The sequence below is a fragment of the Passer domesticus genome, chromosome 5 (genome assembly GCF_036417665.1).
Source record: "Passer domesticus isolate bPasDom1 chromosome 5, bPasDom1.hap1, whole genome shotgun sequence".
Lineage (NCBI taxonomy): Eukaryota > Metazoa > Chordata > Aves > Passeriformes > Passeridae > Passer > Passer domesticus.
The window spans coordinates 18,677,653-18,698,834 of record NC_087478.1 but is presented as its reverse complement, the minus strand read 5'-3'; the positions used below and the strand labels follow the sequence as shown (position 1 = coordinate 18,698,834).

General features: G+C 38.1%; 1 protein-coding gene across 2 annotated transcripts in view; it reads left to right on the top strand.

Moving 5' to 3' along the window:
- Positions 1-20,254, top strand: part of MAPK12 (mitogen-activated protein kinase 12) — a 33,280-nt gene extending 13,026 nt beyond the window's left edge. The window contains exons 5-12 of one of the 2 annotated variants that reach the window (XM_064422195.1): positions 8,175-8,204; positions 9,860-9,907; positions 12,826-12,940; positions 13,545-13,616; positions 14,211-14,290; positions 15,028-15,106; positions 16,652-16,825; positions 17,619-20,254. In XM_064422195.1, the coding sequence (XP_064278265.1) occupies positions 8,175-8,204; positions 9,860-9,907; positions 12,826-12,940; positions 13,545-13,616; positions 14,211-14,290; positions 15,028-15,106; positions 16,652-16,825; positions 17,619-17,689 (669 nt within the window). In that variant the 3' untranslated portion in view covers positions 17,690-20,254. The remainder of the gene's footprint in view (positions 1-8,174; positions 8,205-9,859; positions 9,908-12,825; positions 12,941-13,544; positions 13,617-14,210; positions 14,291-15,027; positions 15,107-16,651; positions 16,826-17,618) is intronic. The other variant, XM_064422196.1, reaches the window with a different exon arrangement.
- Positions 20,255-21,182: the final 928 nt, after the last annotated feature.

Genomic DNA, 21,182 nt, shown 5'->3' with positions numbered 1-21,182 from the left:
CAGTCAGCTTTGATCCAGGCAGCTCAGTCACTGTCCATTAATCTAACTCCTCCTTCCACTGTCTCTCAGGGTGTTACTAGAGTTTCAAAAGCCTTGCAAGAGACAAGGTAAACAGCACTGTCTGCCCTCCTGTCATCCACCAATCCAGTTGTCTCATCATAGAGGGCTAACAGGGTATCAAGTGTGATTTTCTTCTGTAAATCTATGTTGGCTACTGCCAGTCAGTTCTTTGTCCTCGTAATTTTTGGAAATGGTTTCCAGAATTACTTGCTTATCACATTCCCAGGGAGTGAGTTGTGGCTGACTGGCCTTCCTTGATCCTCTTCTTCAAAACCCTTTTGAAGACATGAGCAATATTTGCTTTCTTGCAATCATGAGGAACATCTCCAGATCACCATGACCCTTCACATCCTATAAGTGGAGTCCTGATGACATTGGCCAGCTTCTCTTAGAATTCATGAGTTCATCCCATCAGGCTGTTTGTTTAAATGTTAAATTTGTGTTTGTTCAGATATTCCTTATCTGATCTTCCTCCACTGAGGGTTAAGTCTTCCTTGCTTCAGACTTTTCCAGCAGTTTCAGGGACCTATGATATGGCAAATACTACCAGTAAAAATGGATTAAAATAAGGCATTGAGTACCTTAGCTGTTTCATGCCCCTGGTGCAATTGCCTGTGTTGTCTCTAGTTTTGTTTTTGCTCCCAGTTAGCATGTAGAAGCCCTTCATGTTCACCTTTGTCTCTTACCCAATTCAGGACAAGAGGTCCTTGCCTTTCCAGATTCCATCTCTGCACACTTCAGCAGTATCTCCACATTTCTGCAGGGTGACCTGACTTTGCTTCCATCTCATGTATGCTTTTTTGTGTTTTGGTTTCCCTAGGAGTTCTTGCCTCCTGTCACCTTTCCTTGCTCTTGACTTAACTAGTGTCTGCTTATTGTGTGCTGATGTTTTACACTGTGAAATTAGGAAAACATTCATAAAAGAATGAACGGCCCATGAAGATTTATCTAGTTTTGAACTGTGTAGGAAAACTTCACCTTGTAGCTCTTCCAGTAAGTCTTGGGAAGAATAATGATTTTGATACATCATTTTCTTAAATACAAAGTATAACCACATGCCATGTGTAAGTTAGTTGTTGGTCTTGTTCATGATTTTCTTTACCTTTTCACATAGTAAGCCGGACTGTTAATTCCTTCTCATAAATAATGTTTATATTTATCTTTGTTTTATCTCTTAGATACTGTAGTATATGGACTGTAGAGCTTACAGCTATAGCAAATAACATAAAAACATAATCTTGAATTTTACTGACTCTCACAAGAATGATTCTAAATGTATTAGCTGTCATATACTTTGCTTCTATTTCTTCCTCATCTTTTGCTGAATACTGTTTGATTTTGCTATTCCTTTTTTCTGCTGTTTGGCTTTTAAAAATCAGACAGTGTATATTGAAGTTCATGGTCTTACAACACAAATAGAAGATATTCCTTAAACTCCCTGCTTTTATCTATAACCTATATTAATGTGATGTGAAAATTATTCTTGGTCCATATTAGTACTACAGTTCTTAAATTACTGTGTTTACTTTTTTGGGTGTACTAATTCTTTCTTTTGGTGACACAATTCCAAGAGAAGAAAAACCTTGACCTAGGTCTGCAGGCTTTATCCAGGCTCTCCTGCAGTAAAGGCTGTTTAATTCTCTTTGCTGCTCCGGAGACAGATAAGGAGGCTATGGAATGGCACTGTCTTAAATTGAGTGTCATTCCCTGGCTGCTGCTGGCACTGTACAGTTTTGGTTTTACAGTCCTGTAAACATACAATGTATGGGCAGAAATTTCCTCTGTGCTTGTACAGATAAGTGAAGTCAGTGTAGGGGTGTGCTTGTGCAGTGGAAATGCAGACCTGATTTTGATACAGGAATGTCTGGCACTTCCATCAGGATGCGGATTCATCCAGATCTATATTTGCATTACCAAACACTAGTAAAAAATAATCAAATAGCAGGACAGCATGCTGTGCCTGGACAAGAACATCAGGAACAGCATAACCACAATTCTATTGTCCCTCAGTACTTAACAGATACAGAAGGGCAAGTAAATTGTTTTACTCCCCCAAATGTAATAAATACATTTTCTTGTTGAGTCCTGCATTACTGATTTCTCTTTGACCCTACCCTGGATTTTATGTTCTTATTTTAGCAGATTTTTGCTCACATAGCCTTTTACATGTACTAAGTAATTATCTTTTGTGTTCTATGGTTGTGCATTTAAGTGCTGTAATTTCCATTTTACAAATGCAGGAGCTAAAGTCAGGTAAACTAAAGCCAGGGTCGGGGAAATTTGTTTTATTTAAACTGGAGGAAATTTACCTCTAATCTGGATTCTGAATGTGGAGTTAGGATTTCAGTTCTGTAATTAGTTCCCTAGTCACAAAGAAGTGTTGTCTTAAGGACTGTGTAAATGGAGCAGTCTGTTTAAGTTTCAGGGAACTGTCTGGGAAGCAGGTTTCTGGGAGAGGCATGCTATTCACCGGGGATGGAAAACATCATTTGTGCTGCCTTTACAGGCAAGCAATATGTGAACTGTAAAGAATTAGCTTAGATTGAGTGTAGTGGAAAGGATGAATAATTAATTTAATTCTGGTGAAATTACTTAGAAACATATTTTGGTCCTAGTGATGGACACTACATGACAGAGGCTGACAGAGCAGAGCTTGAGGCCCCAGAGGTTGACACTGAAGCCTGTTGGATCAGTAAATGTGGAAGACAAATGGAGCAGCTGTGCGTGGTTGGCATACATGGGAAGAAAACAGAGCAGGAATTTATGAGGATATATCGGGCAGGTTTGTGGCAAGGTTTGTTTCTTAGTGAAGGCTGCAGGGTGGCTGCTGTGGGAAGACACCAGGAACACCTCCATGTTGAACAAAGTTCCGGCCAGCTGCAAAGCATACCCACTGCTGGCTGAAACTGAGTCCATCAGCAATATTCGTGGCATGATAATGGTGATACATTTAAGGAGTGGTAAAAAAATGTTGGCAGCAGCTGTGAGAGGGGAATGAGAAAATGTGAAGTAGCCCTGCAGGCACCAGAGCCAGTGAGGATAGAGGGGGAGAATATGCTCCAGGTGCTGGAGTAGAGATTTCCCTGCAGACCATGAAGACCATGGTGGCACAGGTTGCTCCTCTGCAACCTGGAAGATCAGGACAGAGCAGATACCCATCCACACAGCAGCCTTGGAGCACCCCATGCTGGGGCCCAGGGATGTGGCCTAAATGAGGCTGCAGCCCAGGGAGAGCCAGTGCTGGAGCAGGCCCCTGGCAGGTTTTAGTGTCAAGACCTGTGGCCCTTGGGGACCCACACTAGAGCAGTACACTCCTGAAGGACTGCATCCTGTGTAAAGAACACATGCTGAAAGAGTTCATGAAGGATCCTGTCTCCTGTGGGAGGGACATAAGAATAAAAGCAGTTATATGGCAACCAGCTACCAGCAGGGATGCTGAGATAGTAACTGTGATAGATCTTCTGTAAGAAGTGGTTTACCTGAATAGTTTCTTACCCTATGTTTTTGAGAGTAAAACTGTACTTACCTCAAAATTACCAGCAGGAAATAAAATATTATTTAGCTTCTAGACGGTTTTGTCATTTCTTATTACACAGCCAACTCTGGAGAACAGTCTTTACTGTATTGTTTCAGTAAGTTTTGGATTCTCATTGAACCATTTCAGCCAGAAATACACACCTAGATGAAAATATTTTTAAGAAGTAGGAATGGTCCAGTGTTTGAGGCACATTCTTGTAGCCCTGTCTATGCTAGGAAACATATTAAGCTGAAAGCAGTGTTGCTAACATGCAGACAAGAAAGAAAATGAGTCAGTAATTTGTTTATTCTTTTACAGATATCAGTAAATTAGCTGTTTAAGAAAGGGTTAGCCAAGTTTTTCATTAAAGTCTTGTACTTTTTAAGGTCTACTGTATCTGGGTTAAAGACAGCCCATCTCTGTTTACTTGGATTGTTTTTTTGGTGGGGCATGGGGAACATACACTTAGCTAGCACTCAGTAGAGGCATTATAAGGGAAAAATGCTTGCTCCACCTGGGAAGGGGGAGAATGCCACTGGAGATCTTTGTGGTAAAACTCATTCAGCTTCTCAAGCTTATGATGGCTTTGTTTTTCACCTTTTAACTTTGATGGAGTCTATTCTGAGGGGGGTTTTTTGGTGTTAAATATGTAATGTGCAATATGCATTTGTCCTTTGTAAAGTATATAAGAACTTTATGGTGTCTCTATTTATGTCTGGTCAAAGGCAAGAAGACTGTTCATCATTTTTGTCACCTTGCATATGCTACTGTAACAACCTGCTTACATGTGACAGTTAAATGTGTGTAAGGGAGAACTCTGGGTGACTGATGTACTGTGAAGGGATGAGGGACATTTTTGCTAAGCCCCCTGGTTGTTTCCTTGCAGGCTTCATTTCTACATTCTGTCTGTAGGCTGGTTCTGGATTGGTTGTATACAAAGGGGTCTCAATAGCCTTGATTGTAAAAAACCTGTATAAATTGAGGTCAAGACTGAGTTAATGAAGATTTGTATCTTCAGCCTTTGCTCTGAAAGTCTGTACAATTCTTTTTTGTCAGTTCTTATCATTTTACTGTCTTTTTTTCTACAGAGAATGAAATATTAATTTTCTTTCTTTGGTGAGCCTTGTAATTCAATGTGATGTGACACCATTTAAAAGCAATGACATACTTCTTCTTTTCCTGTTGCCTAGCTGGGCCTTAGTCTGGTATTAAATTTTACTTAAGCTTGAGCTTGCATCTTGGAAGGACTTTCATAATTTCTTTTTTGTTATTGTTTGACAGAAAAGCTATGTATTGTCAAAAGAGTACAGAAGGCCAGCTAAACATAAATGTCTGTATATGTAGGTGGAGAGAGACTGCAGCTTTCAGTCTTGGGTCCCTGTTCTGCAGGAATGCCAGCTGGGCTCCTGTTCATAGAGGTCTGGGGGAGGTGGCTGTCAGTCCTCTCTCTTTATTCCTAGTGATTGAGAAGGGACAGACAGCTCTTGGGCCATACAAACACATGTTCAAGCTTCTTTTGCCGTATTTATGGTAAGATGTACTACTCTAGTTCTCTCCTTTTTATTTACTGCCTTTTGTTCACATTTATGCTGGACTTTTTCTGCCTCTGACTCATTTCCTCTTCAGTTTTTACTTCCTTGCCAAGATGCTTTTCATTTTCATTTTGCATGTTGCCTAGAACACATTCTCCTGAGTCTTTGCTAATTCCATTTTGATTAGCTTTTTATTTTGAGTAGAGATTACATAAGAGAAAAGAATGCTTAAAATTTAGATGGTTGTTGGATGACTTCCTAGCATAACCTGAAGCTTGCATTCCAGGATTTATGCATGGTATCAAAATTGTCTTTAGGATAATGCACAGAGCTTCTGTGCTCCAAGGCACTTCACTTGTGTTAACTGGGTTCTTGAATCAAATATGGTTCAGGTGAAGTGGTAAAAACATTGTGAAGGACATGTCTACTCTGTTCTGAATCGTTTTGCTGTGTTAAGAATGAAAAACCTGTCAATGGATGGATAATTTAATGAGGAGAACCAGTAAGAACAGGATCCCATTTCAGAAGGCTGTTAAACAGAAATTGAAAACCTTCTGAATGAAGACTGGCACAGTTCCAGTGTTGCTGCCTGCCAGAAGATTATGAAATGCAGTTAAAAAATACTGCTACTGTTAAAGAAACATTGCAGCACAGCACCAGTATTTCAGCTTACAGAAAGGCTGATGTGTGTATTACAATCAGGAATAACTGCTATTTCATGTAATCTCAGTAGTGTCATGTTAAGAGGAACATTCAGAAAACATAGGAGCTTTCCCCAAAGTGTTAACATTATTTTGGTGCTGTGAACATTCGTAAAACCTTCAGTGGGGTGAGAATGACAGCAAAACCATACTTTTGCCCCCAAACAGGCAAGATTTACTTTAACTGAAATTGTGAAGTGCGCAGACCTTTTAATTCCTGTTTCTACATTCCACATTGTTAGGTCCCAAATGACTGGGTCTGCTAGCTATTTCCTTACTGTGTACAGTCTTAGCAGCACAAACTGACTATAGAATATTTTAAGCATCTGTTCTGGAAAATCAAGTGGCTTCAGTTAGAAGATATTGCAATAATTTAGAATGCAAGTAGATATTGTGATATTCTTGATCAAGATAGCAATGACAGAGGACATCTTTTTCTTAATTTATTGGGAGTTTAGTTATTTACAGTTACATTTCTGGTTTGGGTTTGCTGTTTTAAGATGCATATGGTCTCTATGTACAATTGACAAACTTCTTCCTCCTCCCATCCCAATTCACTTCATGCACATCCATGACAGATAAAACATTTTGTAGTTTTGTGTTGGCTGTAATGGTTTTACAGCAAACATTCTGTGAAGCAACCAAGTGCCCTCAAAGTCTTGTGTCAGCCCCAGGAAATCCTGTGAAGGGCTTTGGCATTTCCTATGGGTGATGTTAAACCTTGCCCAATCTGCAAGTAATCTGCAGCAGGAACTGGTGTACTGCAGATGCCAGGGCAGACCTGGGCTCTGGCACAGCATCAGTAGTGTGTGACTGTGCAGCAGCAGGGCTCTACCACAGCTTGGGCTGGGTTGGTAAAGTTGTATGCACAGGGTCAAAGGAAGTGGGGGGCTTTTTCTCCCCATCCCTCTTTTCAGAACCTAGGAGTCCACATCTGGTGTGGGTGGTCAGGGGTAAAGGAGGACTAACTGTCAGAGATGTTTTCAGTCACTGCTTTAAAAGCTTGGCACCCTAAGTGCAGATCTTGTGCTGCTTAGGTTGTATGGGTTGTGTTTTTAGTTCAGAAATCTAAGTCTGAAAGGCACATTGGTTCTGTCTGAAGAAGTTGGTTTTTGTTCTGTAGCTTTCCTTTCTTTGGCTTGGTGTTTCTCATCAGCTGTGTTATGAGGACTCTTTTGCAGAGGGACTGTTGCATTTGTGAGCTTAATTGCCCATCCTGAGGGCTGCTGGGGAAGATGATCATTGCTGTGGCTGTGGCTGATTTGCAATTATCCTGCAAAGCTCCTTTCTTCTGTGCATTTCTGTGATGTTATGCTGACTATTCCTGGTTGGCCTTCTCTGGCTCTGCCAGCTAGTTCCCAGTGACCCTGTTGCCACTTGTCCCATTTTTCAGAGTGGAATAAAATGAAAATTCTTCTGGTGCAGCTGAAGGATTTGCATCTTACTCATCTTTTCTCAAGTATTTTTGTTTAAAAGCTTATATTGTTCTCGTGTTTTTAGCATCACTAGTATGGTCTGTGGGGGTTTCAGATCAGTTCCCCACTCCTGAAGGGATTAGCACGTCCCAGGCTGCTCATGGAAACCATGTCCTCAATTCAGAACAACTTTCTGCATTTTGATCTTTGCAAGAGATGCATGTATCTGTTACTAGAAGTTACTAGTTACTAGAAGTTCCCTTTATTGACTGTGATGAAAATAGTCTCTTCTAGGGTATCATTCAGCTGGTGAGAGAAACTGCATACCTCAGTGGGGAGCACTTGGTGACAGTCATGGGTGCAAACATCTGTATTTTATCAGGTGTCATCCCGAAAGAACTAGTCCTGGGTGTTCAGTTTGCTGGTTTGGCTGTTGTGAGCCCTTAAATAGGTCACTGAATGGGTGATGAAAATATTCGAGTAAAAAGAATGTCTTTGAACCTTTCCATTTTCCATTGAGGAAATACTGAAGCATGTAGCAAGAATTCTCAGATAAGACCTTGACTGACCTTCATCCCAGTCTTCATGATCTCTTAAAAGCCAGTGCTGCTGAAGCATATGAATCTAAACTATGATGGCACACCAGAGACACCTATTGTAGGAGAGCATTTCTGATGTATAAAATTCCATGTTTCATTCTGATATGAGTTGGAGTATTCAAACTGATTCAGTGGTTTCTCATTATTAAGGGAGGGAAAGGACAAAATGCTAGTATAATTATGTGAACATTAAAACCATAGCTAAAGGGATCTTCTGTGCAATAAATAAACATTTTCTAATTTCAGTTTACTTTAGTACCATGAAAAAGTACTTTCTCTCCTACCCCAGGCAACTTTTAAACTCAGGACCTCAACTAAAAAAATACTTTCTCTTCTTTCTCTTTTTACAGTATATTCACTCATCAGGCATAATTCACAGGGTAAGTGGAAAAACATGAAAGATGTTTATATTTTGATAATATGAGTGATGTTTGTGTGTAAGCACGCTTATAAATAGGCCTGAAATTCTGTTTATAGGTTTTCTCAGTTTGTTGGTGCCTTTGATTTCTTCTTCAGTGGGGACAAAAACTGGCATGGCTATGTCAGTGTAAGCTGGGCACTCAAGTTGCACTGAATACAGCTTAGATTTGGGGTTCCTAGATTATTTCTTGAAGTTGAGTTGTAAGTCTCCACAAGAGCAAATAGTGTCTAAATTGAGATAGATAAGAGTTGGGGGTTTTTTTTGTTTGTTTGTTTGTTTTTTAATAAAGATTAAACTTTTTAAAACAATATTTAGTTTTTCTTTAAATATTTTATTAGTGTTCAGAGTTTTGGAACAGTAGAAACTGAAAAAATTGTCCAAAATTGTAGAGACTTAAGAACCTCAATTTTTTTTCTGAGAGAAATTAAGCATTTGTTTCTTTTTGACTCCCTTCTCTATATAAAGTCTACTTAAAATCACTTCTGCACTGTGAAGAAGGAGTTCTGAATGAAGGCCTTTGTGGTACCAAGCAGCATATCTTCCCCCAAAACTGCATTAGAACAGTAGAAATCGTCCATTTTTAATAAAGTGTCAGGAGCACCATAGAAAGTGCACATTGTATAATAGCTTTAAGCTGGACATGGAAACTACACAACTGACAAAATAATGTAAGATATTTATATTTTTATTCTTGCAACTGCTGGATCATGGTCTAAATTTACCCTTGCTTAGTTTTCTTCCAAGGTCTCTTAATGACTCTTGAGCTTCTTGGTTTCATTGTGGTTTTTTGCACCAAATTGTTTCTCTCCAACGCCTCTCTGATCTTAAAAGCTCTTTGTATCAAACAGATGGATCCCTGTTAAAAAGTTCAGAGAGAAGATACTTCTAAAGATCTTGTGCTAAAGTGTATCAAACAAAGGTTTGAGAAAGCCAAGGAAAATGTATATCTAATTATATTTGTCTGAGTCACTGATGTTGCAATATCATATTAGTCCTTGCCAGTAGTCTTCCCTTTGGTAAACTTTACAACTGTGGAGGATCATTAGAAATCTCTAAGGTGGCTTAAGGGACTTAAGGGAATACTTCTTTCATGTTCTTCTTAGGAAATTGATTTTTCCACAGAAGAGAGTATAGGGTTTTATGTAAAATCTTGCTTGATTATTTCAGTGCTCCTTCTAAGTCTGTCAGGGTAACAAACCTTTATAATGCATATTTTGGTATGCAACATGTACAGTCCAGAACTATATATGTGAATTGTTAACCTTGTGGTGTTACTATTAAATGCAACAAATCTATGCCCAAACCCCTCTCCTAGAAAAAATTAGTGAATTCCTTCACTGGAAAGTATTTTTCTGACTTATATCAGGAAAAAAAAAATATTTTTCTTGGGGAGAAAATAGCCAAATGTGCAAGTTTGCATCCTTTTTGTATTATTTGTGTTATTATTTGTTTCTATTATTTGTGTTATGACATCATTTTACCTTTGCTGTTCAAAATAGTTACATAAAAACTATGAAACCAGAAAGAAAGAAGAAAAGATAGCAAAAAAGAGTACTTTATTGTCTTCCTCTGAAATAAAAAAATCCAAAACATTCATTTAAAATCTGGTTGCAGGATCTAAAGCCTGGGAACTTGGCAGTAAATGAAGACTGTGAATTGAAGGTAAGATATGTTTATTTGAAAAACCAGTCAGACGTGTTAGAAGACAGAAGACAACAGGTGCAGCAGCTGTGGACATGCACTCTGGTTTCAGTGTAGGGCTTTCTGCTCTTGAATCACAACTGGCCTGTACATCCTTACAAAACAACAGGGAATTTGAATGGGGATTTGTGTGTCCTGATGTGTAAGGACACATCAAATCTTATGGCCTAGGTATTGTCCCTAAAAGAGACACAAGAGTTGATGGGAGTGATTCGGTTATGTGAGATTTTCAGCTTTAAATAAATAGAAATAAGTCTAACTCCACAAGCTGGGAGGTAGAGAAGATCAAAGGTTGTGAATGACACCCTTAACTGAATAAAATAAAAGGTGATGCAAAGCACTACAAAAGTGGTTCGTAGCATGCAACATGCAAAATATATTTTTGTATGTAGCCATTGTAATACAAATTTTGGTCTTTGGAGACTGACCCAAATGTTCCAGGGTCCTGTAATTTTAGTGTTTTCCTATTTAACACAAAAATCTAGTGACTTTTCTTGGCTTGGAGGTGGCCAAATGATGAGTGGAACCCAGGGTGCTGGGAAAAGGAGAGAGTGTAGAAAAAACAGTTGTATATGGATGTCTTCCCACACACAATTATATTTTGAGATGCAGACCAGGTGTCTCCTGATCTGTGTCTACTTATTTTACAAATCTTTTTCTGCACACTCTAAAGTCAGTTTATGCAGGCACAGGATCATGTTGCCAGGAATAGTGCAACCATTTTCCCCCATGTCTGCACTCAGCAGCTTCCCTTGCATCAGCTCCAGTGATGATGAGACTGGAAGCAAGTTGGAGCAATTCCTTTAATGGTAATTAATTTGCTATCAGGTTTTTCACAATGAGCTTTCTGATGCTCGTTTTTCCCTCATCTGATGCTCTCAACTCCTGCATAGGTATCCATCTACACAGTGGAGGGTGTATGAGTGGAAATCACTGTCCTTTCTGTAGTCTCAAAATTACAAGTTATTTTTGTCAGTTAATGAAAAAATTTGGGAAAATTAAGTTTGCTGAGTCAAAGGAGACCTATCCTTAAGGAGCTCAGGGAAATTAGATCATTGTTTCATAATTCAGAAATTATAAGAAGGATTTTCAACCATGCTCTGAAAATTGCTGTGGAAGTTCAAGCTGAAAAGTTGAAGATTGGAGTGTGAGAATAAAAATTTTGTATGAAGATAGTTGTTGAAATGGTACCATGTTAAGTACAAATAGGATACACTTGTTCGTGAACTTAATGAAATGTACATGAAACTAAATCATGAAGTTAAAACATAATATACAAAAATTCTTGCTGTAATTTTCTACTTTTACAAAACCAAATTATCTTTTAGCTGTTTCCAACTCTACCTGTCAGAAGCCTTGGTAGATAAAATGCCTAAAAGACTTTGACAGAATAGACTGTATCACGTCTGGATTTGACCTGTTACTTTTTTTTTTTCTTCCACCCTCCCTGCTCTCATACTGGGAAAATATTATGTGTGCTGAATATGTACAATAAAAGCCATATATAAAGGTTTATACAAAAATTATATATACAAAAATGTTGCATCTAGTAAATCTTGAGTACGCAAGAATCAGCCACAATCAAGTGTATTTAATTGCTATGAATAAAAAATTTCTCCCTTTGCATTCTGTTCCTGTTTTTAAATTGATTGGTAATCAGCAGTTATGAGGAAAACATGGAAATTATATTTCCAGTATGGCAATAAAGATAAGCCATGACATTTTGTGGTCTTGATTTGTGAATGAAGAATATATATTTCCTTCTTGTTAGTGCCTGGGAATGATGAAACTATCCTGAAGTATTTTAGAATGCTTAATTGCAGAGAGCATTACAAAAACCTGACTCTTGGCATAGGAATGCTCAGATGTCCCTATTAAAACCCCTGCCCTATCAATAAACATGTGCAGCGTGATTCACATGGCAAACTGTGGCTGCTCATGCAGAGCTTCATGTTTGGTTACCTGTGTGTGACCATGATTTATCTTCAGTAGAACTTGCCTTACCCATGCCTCCCGGTTCTTGTTAAAAGCATGAACTTTCCAGTAAATACAAACTGATTGTCATTCCAGAAATTGAATTTTCTTGCTGTTTTCTGCATCTTTGGGTGGTCCATACAGTGAGCCTTCTCAAGGCAGATTTTATAGAAGTTGACAAAAGGCCATAACATTCATTTTTAATCTTGCTGCTGTACACATTGCTATACCTAGAGAAAACTATCTGAGAATCTTAGAAATAAGCTGAATTGTGCATAGCACTTTAAAAAATTGCACGGATCTTGCATTTGTTACAAAAGGTTTTTCTGTAGTTGATGCTGGAGGTTGAAGAAGATTTGATGGCACTAAGTGATGGTAATTCCCTACTCTTGTTGCCAGTTTTCTGTGTGACCTAGAGGAAGTCTTCCCTTGTATCAGTTATTCTTAAAGTAGAAATAACAATATCTTATTTCTTCAGAATATTGTTGGAACACACTCTTGAATAATTATGCCACCTGGGATATGAGAGCAATGGACACTCTAAAATGTGTGCTGTTCTTTTAGCTGTAACTCAATAGAGTGGTGATTCTGTAGTCAGGGAATATTTTACATTAAATGTGTCCAGTATCTTTTTAATTAATAAGTGAATAATTTATCATTTTCTTTACTGGTTTTACAGCTTTTGATGGTGCCATAGAAGTAAGTAACTTGAAAAATCTCTGTGCCACCTCTGTCTTGATTTTTAAAATGAGAAAAAGACACTACAATGAGAGAAAGATACAAAAATAAACTAATCTCTGAAGATTGCTCCGGTTTTGGTTTTTTTTCTTCCTACATTTGTAAAGAACTGTATGAACTAGATAGCAAGCTATCTGATCTGAATGTGCTTTGTGCTTCCACTGCAGATCCTGGATTTTGGATTGGCAAGGCATACAGACAGTGAGATGACTGGCTATGTGGTTACAAGGTGGTACAGAGCCCCAGAGGTCATCCTTAACTGGATGCATTATACTCAGACAGGTCAGTGTCTCTTCAAAAGTATCTTAACAGAGCTAAAGCATTCACTGATCAGGTGATATATACACAAGGCTTTGCTTCTGAAAAGAAATTGGAGGTGGAAATGACAATATAATTATGCAACATTTCCTTGTAGATAAATTGCAGGTAATTATGTGATGGTGAATTTGGGAATTTTTTTATATATGTTTTCTGAGAGTAACAGAAAATGACAAGGTTATTAGAAAAAAAAATATTTAAATTATACAGACATGACAGTCTGGTTTCTCTTCTTGTATTCCTGTAAAGATGTGCTGATTTTAATTTGAACAGACGGAGAAATGGAGGGAATTCAATTAACAGTATGGAAGTTTTTGACAGTACTGAAAATTTACTTCCTGTGCCTGTTACTGAGAAAGTCATTCTGCATATTATGAGATTATCTCCAGTTTGCTCATTAGAAAGTCTGGTAGTTTTACCTGTGCTGTTCATCATACTTGGCAAGGCACAAATTTATTTTATAACAGGCTATAAAGGTAATTTTTATACTTATTTAAAATATGTTTTAAATTAAACTTTATGCACATTTAAACAGACAGGTTAATGTGCCTCTTGGTGTTTTTTTCAGTTGACATCTGGTCTGTGGGCTGTATAATGGCTGAGATGATAACAGGGAGACCTCTGTTCAAGGGAAATGATCGTATCCTTCAGTGAATTTATGATACTGATGTAAGAAAATTATGAGAGGTTGTTATGTGATACAGTAAGTCTGTTGCAAAACAGATGAGTATGAATTGAAATTAATAGTAAAATGGCTTACAGCTTTCTCATTAAATCATTATTTCATATCTGAACTACTTTTGCACACCTGCCAATTAAAACTTGTATTAGTGATTTTTTTCATTAGAGTTGATCTTTGAATCACATTTAAATAATCAAGTAAAGGCTCTGTCATAGTAGAAAAGCCTTTTTTTTTCCTAGTGCATGCAATACATGTGTTGATTGTTTAGATACTCTTAATATTTTTGGACTGATTTTTGTCCAAACAATACAGAACAAGCCTGATGATATTAGAAAATTTTGCAGATGATTCAATTATGTGTTCCCAGATTGCAGGATATTTTCTTTGCCTTTTCTAAGAGAAATTGAGAACTTTAATATTTTATAAATCTTCTGTTCAGTCATTGAATTAGGATTTCTACATTATTCTCCAACAGCAAAGAAATGCATTACTTTTGTAGGATGCTTAGTTTCCTAATAGTGAAAGAATTTGTTCCTTATTTCTGGTATTCAGATCTGGACCAACTCACAGAAATAATGAAAATAACAGGTACACCAACTCAAGATTTTGTTCAAAAATTGCACAGTCAAGATGTGAGTATTCTGATTTGTCAGTTGGTTTTCCATGTCTTAATTTTCCTTTAAGCCATGCTCAGTTGTTAGGCTGAGGTAGCATGTCTTGACTACTGATACGGCCCCTGATGGTCGCTCTCTGCATTGCCATGATTTATGCACCCACAATAGCTACTGGAAGTGGAGAGTGGAATGACAGAAAATTATCAGAATATTATTTAAATATTTCAGGATTCCAGTGTGTACCATATAAACAGCTGAGGTGATACATGGCAACTTTTATTGTAAAGGTACTAAAAGCACAAAGATATTCAGAAAACCCAGTTTTTTGAAAATATCTCTTTCCTGTCCTTATGTCAATGTCTTTTTAGAATCCTGAGGCCTTTACTATAAGGAACCAAAATTTATTCATTAGTGTAACTGTTCAGTTTAAATATAAAGGAATTAATGTATAAGGTTCACTTCTAGAGACTGCTGTAAACTCACTATGATGTTCTTTCAAATAATTAATACATATTCATTTGAATAAATATATTAAATTTGGAGCACTAATAAAGCTTCGCATTATAATTTCTAAATCATGGTTTTAAAGTTTGATTAAAAAAAGATTCTGTTCAGAAGGAAGGTGAATATCATCAGAAGAAATGCATTTGTACAATGTGATATTAAAATATTGTTGAGAAAGATACTAAGCATACAGTTAATGTCTCATTACAAAGGTGGTAAAGATCTAATTTAATATTCATGTTTCTTTTAAGGCAAAAAATTATATCAAAAGCCTCCCAAAGGTCCAGAAGAAAGATTTTGCATCCATCTTGAAGTATGCAAATCCTTTGGGTAAGGCTGTTTGTATGGGTGTGTACAGCTTGTTCTTGTGTTTGCATTGGAGGCAGCTGCATTATCGTTCTGTCATGTGACAGGGGATGTGGTGGTTCTTGGGCTATTCTGTCTCTTGCTTTCCATAATTCATAATTTTGATTGTAGCAACTGAAGTTTAGACCCTGTCAGGAATCAGTTGTTTCTCAGAAGCATCAAAAAAATAGTATTTTGTGTTTTGGTTTCAATCTAGTACCTGCTTATTGGTTTTACTTGAGCAGTTTTCTCAAGAGCCCTAGCATATTAAGTATATGTAATAAAATTTTCTCTGTACTGTATTTGAACTACAATTCTGAAAGCCCAATGTGATCTGCAATTGAAATACAAGAAAATGAAAAGCTGACATTTTAGTAATGGAATTAATACATCCTGAGAAACATCTGTGCATTCCTGAGAAACAATGGCTTGGATTCCATAGATCTTAACAGCCAGAAGAACCTACCAACTGTGCATAACTGTGACATGACCTGAAGCAGGCTGAGCTCTGAAATTACTCTCCTTAAGCATTATCAATTCCCCAATGATCTAAACACTAACAAGCCAGTTTTATTAGAATATTAATTAGGATAATTGAATTTTCTTAATTTAAAATTTTAGGTTCAGATACAGTACAAATAAATCTGATTAATAAACAGCTCTTACCCTTACTGCATGGTTAGCTGATGGGTAGCTACAGCAAGCTATACATTTCCATTTAGTTCTTCGGATGTCTTTTATCCTTTCTGTGGCCATCTGGCTGCTTCAGGTCTGGAATAGTTTAAAGAGAATATGCAACATGGCAAGCAGAAGTCCTGTCCCACACTTCTTGGGGTGAGGCATCACTTCCCACACTGCCTCTACTTCCTTTCAGCTGCACCAAACTCAAGAACATCCTTTCAGGATAGAAAAGCAGAAAATAAATGAGTCATTCATCATACCTGTTTACACTAGTCCATTTTGACAGTCTAGCAATGGACTGAATCCAGAATCCACAGGAGGGGAACATGCAGAACTTTAATGGGTTGTTTTGGCTGAGGTCAAAACCACATAGCAGATGAAGTTAGCTCTGAGATTCTGAGTATGGACAACTGACCTGTGAACTTCAGAGTGTACCTGGTCTGGATTTGGTGGCACAGAGTGCAGTTTTCATCTGCTGTTCACCTGTCCATTCAGCTGCTGTCAGGGGGTGATGTACCTTAGAACCACAGTGAGTGGCAGTGATTAAAGACACCTGGGATGCCCCAGGCACAGTGGTCCTGGAGCCAGAGGCTGAGAAGTCATTAGCTGAGATGTTTTCTGAATTGCATACAGAAACAAGGGAGCCCCTCTGCATTGCATCAGGCTTTGTACACATCCCAGCTTGCTCACAACAGTCATGCATAGAGGCCCCACTGGCTGTAAATGGACACACAATGATTCTGTTCTGTTACTCCATGGATTTATTGTAATACGTCCAGGGCAGTATTACTGTGTACAAGTGGAATCAGGTGTGTGATTTGAATACACTGTTGGTTTTCTGTGCAATAGCTGTAAACCTTTTGGAGAAGATGCTGGTGCTGGATGCAGAGAAGCGAGTCACGGCAGCTGAGGCTTTGATGCATCCTTACTTTGAACCGATTCACGATCCTGAGGAAGAAATTGAAGCTGAGAAATACGACGACACATTTGATAACATGGATCTTCCACTAGATGAGTGGAAGCGTGAGTTTAATTTTGTGATGTTTTCAAAAATAACCAGATGGAAAGGCCATGCAGAAATAAAAATGTTCTCCCTTACAAATGAACTCCTCTGCTTTTGATTGAACAGATCAAATAGACAGCATTAAGAGAAACGCTACTGTTAAGCCAGTGTTTCTCTTGCCAAGTTCTTGTGGAAGGATCTCTAAAGGTTTCTTCTCTGCTTCCTAACAGAGGCTGTCCTCCATTTCCCTAATGTTTCTGTCCTCCCATCTTCTGCAACATAGAAAAGAAACCATTTCTGTAACTTGCCTTTCAGTGGATAGAGCAGGTGAAGAGATTGTTTTGACTTTGCCTCTACAGGACTGCAGTGGTTGCTGCCTTAAAGTTGGAATCTCTGAGGGAGAAAATACATATCTGTGTCAGCAGAGATTTAAGTCTAATCTTGTTTTCATCTAAGGTCAGAGGTTTGTAGTTTGGCTTTTAAGTGAGGACCTAACTTTTAAATCCAACATGCTCAGTAGCTGTTGCTGAGGATATTGCCCACTATACTCAAAAGTCAGTGCTCACATCCCTTTGAAAGCACCTATACCATTTCAATATTGGGCTACTTTTTCAAATCTGAAATGGTGAAAAAGCCATTCTTGATTCCCTTACTTTTTGTACTCCTCCTCTCTTTTTGCCTGAAGAGGTCTCTCTCTTCCTGAGCTAGATCAGAGCCCAGCCATGCTGGGGTTGCACCTTGCTCATTCATGTTTGTGCAGCTCCTTTTCTGATTAGACCACAGCAATGCTATGTCTATTCTGTTGTTTTGCAGGCATTACATATAAAGAGATACTGAACTTCAAGCCACCACAGACATTGGACTCAAAGGAGACAGCAGTGTAATGGCTCAATATTTTCAGAACTCTGAGGAAAGCAGAAGAGTTGTAAATGTTTGTGACATTTCAGGTGTATAAAACTTCTTATGAATAAGCTCTATGTAATCTGTTTCATCTGCACTGTAACAATGTCCTTTACTCTGCATGTGGAAATCGGTGCCTTTGGGCATAGCATTTCAAAAATATCCAGAAACTTATTTCTGCCTACAAACTTCTTCTACACAAAAGGACTCAGACTGCAATAACCTGGTGGCATCCTCGAAAGAGCAGGATTAATTCTTCAACTCAGAGATCTGAAGAGTACAAGTTAGCACCCCAGGCAAGCTGAGAACACAGTATGTCTGATGTGCTGTGACTGCTCTCCAAGGCCACTGAACCATCTTGAATGCAAGAAGTATTCATGTGACTTCCTCTGGAATATTTCACTTTGCTGAGATGCCTGGGAAGGCCAGTCTTCTCCTGTTACCTCAGGGACTGCAGTGGGTAGCAGAGACACAGCCCAAGTGAATGCCTGCATCCCCTGTCTGGTGTGAAGAGAACCTCAGAAGTGTTGATGTCCTAGATTTTTTTCAAAGTAACCAGCATAGCAGGGCAGGATTTCATAAACTTGCTAGGTGAACAGTCACCGGATATATAATCACTGTACAATATTTTTCCCTAAATACAGTGTATTTTCTTTGTATAGTAGACTAGAGATCAAGGATTTACTGGGAGAAATTATTCAGATTTTCTAAAATTTTGTAAGCTCTCCAACATCTTAGTATTGAAATTATCTCAGACAATCAGCAGTGCTGATTTTAAAAATAAAGCTGCATGTAGGTCACTTTATAGGAAATGCAATGAGGACCAAAGTGATACACTGCAGCTCTTCGCTGGGAATTCCTGCAGCAAACTGTTTTTTTCACAGTGTACAAAGCTGTTACCAGGTGAGGAATAATAATCATTCCCTTTTTTTACTGATTTGAACTCATCTTACTTCAAAAAATATGCAGATCTTTTGTGGAGAGGTACCTTAGCAGAAGGAGTCAGCTTCCTGATGGGATAGATTGGTTAGATACTTCCTGAGTTCCTCTTACTGTCCTTTTACTGTATTTTCCTGGGTGCTTTGCTCGTACGAGTCTCTGAGAGGTGGGAAAAAGAACTGGCAAACCTTTGTGAAGAATTCCTGTGTGAAATTGCTTGTCTTTCTTAACGGTAGTATCTCCACAGATACTTCACTGATTACATTCCCTATGTAATACGCTGTGGCGTGTTACTACTGAGTGAAATGAATGTGAAAGAAAACATTTGATTCTAGCAGGTAGTAACTGGAAAAAAGAAGAAATTACTTAGTTTGTTTTTTTTTTTGCTTTAATATCCAATATAAACCATAAGTTTAATAAAGGCATAGTTACTCTGTTTCTTTCAATGAATGTTTGAATTACACAACTGTAAATATTAGCATTTGTTTAAAATTGTTTGTGATGAGAGTTGATTAGCTGAGGTGGACACCTAGAGAGACTAAATAGTAACAGAAACCTTCAATTCATGTATTTGACAAGTCATTAAAAATGGCAGTTTCAGGAAGTAATTAAAAAAAAAAGCGGAGAATGTATATTGAATCAAAATATTTTTCCAAACTGCAGGTTTCTCACAGAGGAAGGCATACTTAAGGGTCATACCCCATTTTGCACTATGGACTTTCTGCTTGGTCTACACTTGTGTAGAATAGAAACTTTATCTTTTATACAATAGATGTTTTCTCTTAGGATCATGTTCTTTGGTCTTCTTAAAAGTCATGGGAGAAAAGTGCCTCTTGGAATTAGTGGTGTTGATAGACTGAGTCAAAGGGAAATTAAAAATGTCAAACACTTACTTGAAAATGCTGCCTCTATATTTTAAATGGATTTCTACATCCTAAATTCTAGCAAATGCCTAAAGTCTGGTGATAATGCAGATGGCTCAAATGTTAGTCAGACTAGGAGGGAGCATTTTTTAAATTGAAAAACTGCTTTGCATTTTCTTCCTGAAGGCTATCTCTTCAGTGGGCATTTCCACAAAGTCAAGCCCTAAAATCCTCCACTGGCTGAGGTGAACTTTTCCCTCTCTTAATTTTAACTTAGCATTGGAAAAACAGCCAGCACACGTGAGAAAGACCTAAAAAGATAGTGTTAGCTTTTCTTGGTAGTGGAGAAATACAGAACTCTTAAAGAAACTGAAGACCTTGATTGCATATGTCAGGGAAAACAGAAGTACTGCTGTGCCCTCAGCAGATGGCAAAGCCAACATCAAGTTGGTCAAGAAGTTTCTGTGAAGAGATTGAATTCTGCAGAAATGGCTCCAAGTGGCAATAGAGATCATTAAAAGAACTGTGAGGTGAAAGCAGAAATACTTTGCAGTGGAAGCAGCTGCTACTCCAAAGGGAGAGACAGCAGTTCCTAAGTTTTTATTTGCTATTCCTACCGGTGCTAAGCGACTCAGGTATAAGAACCCAATTGCTGTTTGCCTTAAAAGAGAAATGTAAATACATTCTGCATGTACATGAAACGTGTTGTGACAAATAAAGGTTGTGAGTTTGTTTTTTACACAATAATGGTCGTATTTTCCTTATATGTATTCCCAGATGTATAATCAGTACTGAAATTATTTTTGGTAAAGAGATCTGTATGAAACTAGTATTGTAGCTGTTATTACATTTCATGTAATAATAGCTGCTGATACAGATTCTTTTGGAAGCTACTCGGGCCACAGATGCTAATCTTTCTCCCATTTTCTGAATCCAGAGTTGCCACAGAGCTGATCTGACTGTACAACTGCCACCAGATTATTTCTTAACAGCTTCTTGGATTTTACCAGACATCTCTGCTTTGTTCTGAAGGACAGGATTTTGGTTCTTAAATGCAGTTGCATCTCTCAGCCTGATTTTAAAAGCCAAAGTCAGACTGATGGTCATCAAGCATATATATCTTTTGAGTTGGACAGGGAAGTTTGAGTTAACAAAGTTCCAATAGGATGTATGGGGCTCACATGCTCCCTGACTATTTTAGAGCAAGATTGTCCCTTTAAGTATTAGTTTTTGTTGCATTGAAGACTCACCAAATGTTGATTTTTGATAATGTGTTCCTGTGGGCCAGATGTGGTCCACAACTTCCTTTCTTATTTTCTTTTTTTTTTATTTTTAAATAGGATATTACTGAGGTGCGTGCTAATGTGTCCTGTAAAATGTGCTCAGAAGATGCACTTTGTTCTCAATTGGGAATTATTGGGCATATGAGCTGGGTGGGATTCTTTGAATTTCCTACTTTCTGATCTGCTGTTCAAAAGTGAGTACCAGATGCTTCTGGTCTGTTACAGCTGAAGTTCTCAAAGAATGAGGCATCTGTTAGATGCTATCATTCCCTGGATCTTAGTATAAAGTAGCCATGTATTTTGACGATCCCTGCAGGGACCACAGAAAAGAATAGGGGCTCAAAGCACCTGCTGTCTCTGCTGATTAATTCTCCATCTCCTGCATAAACTGG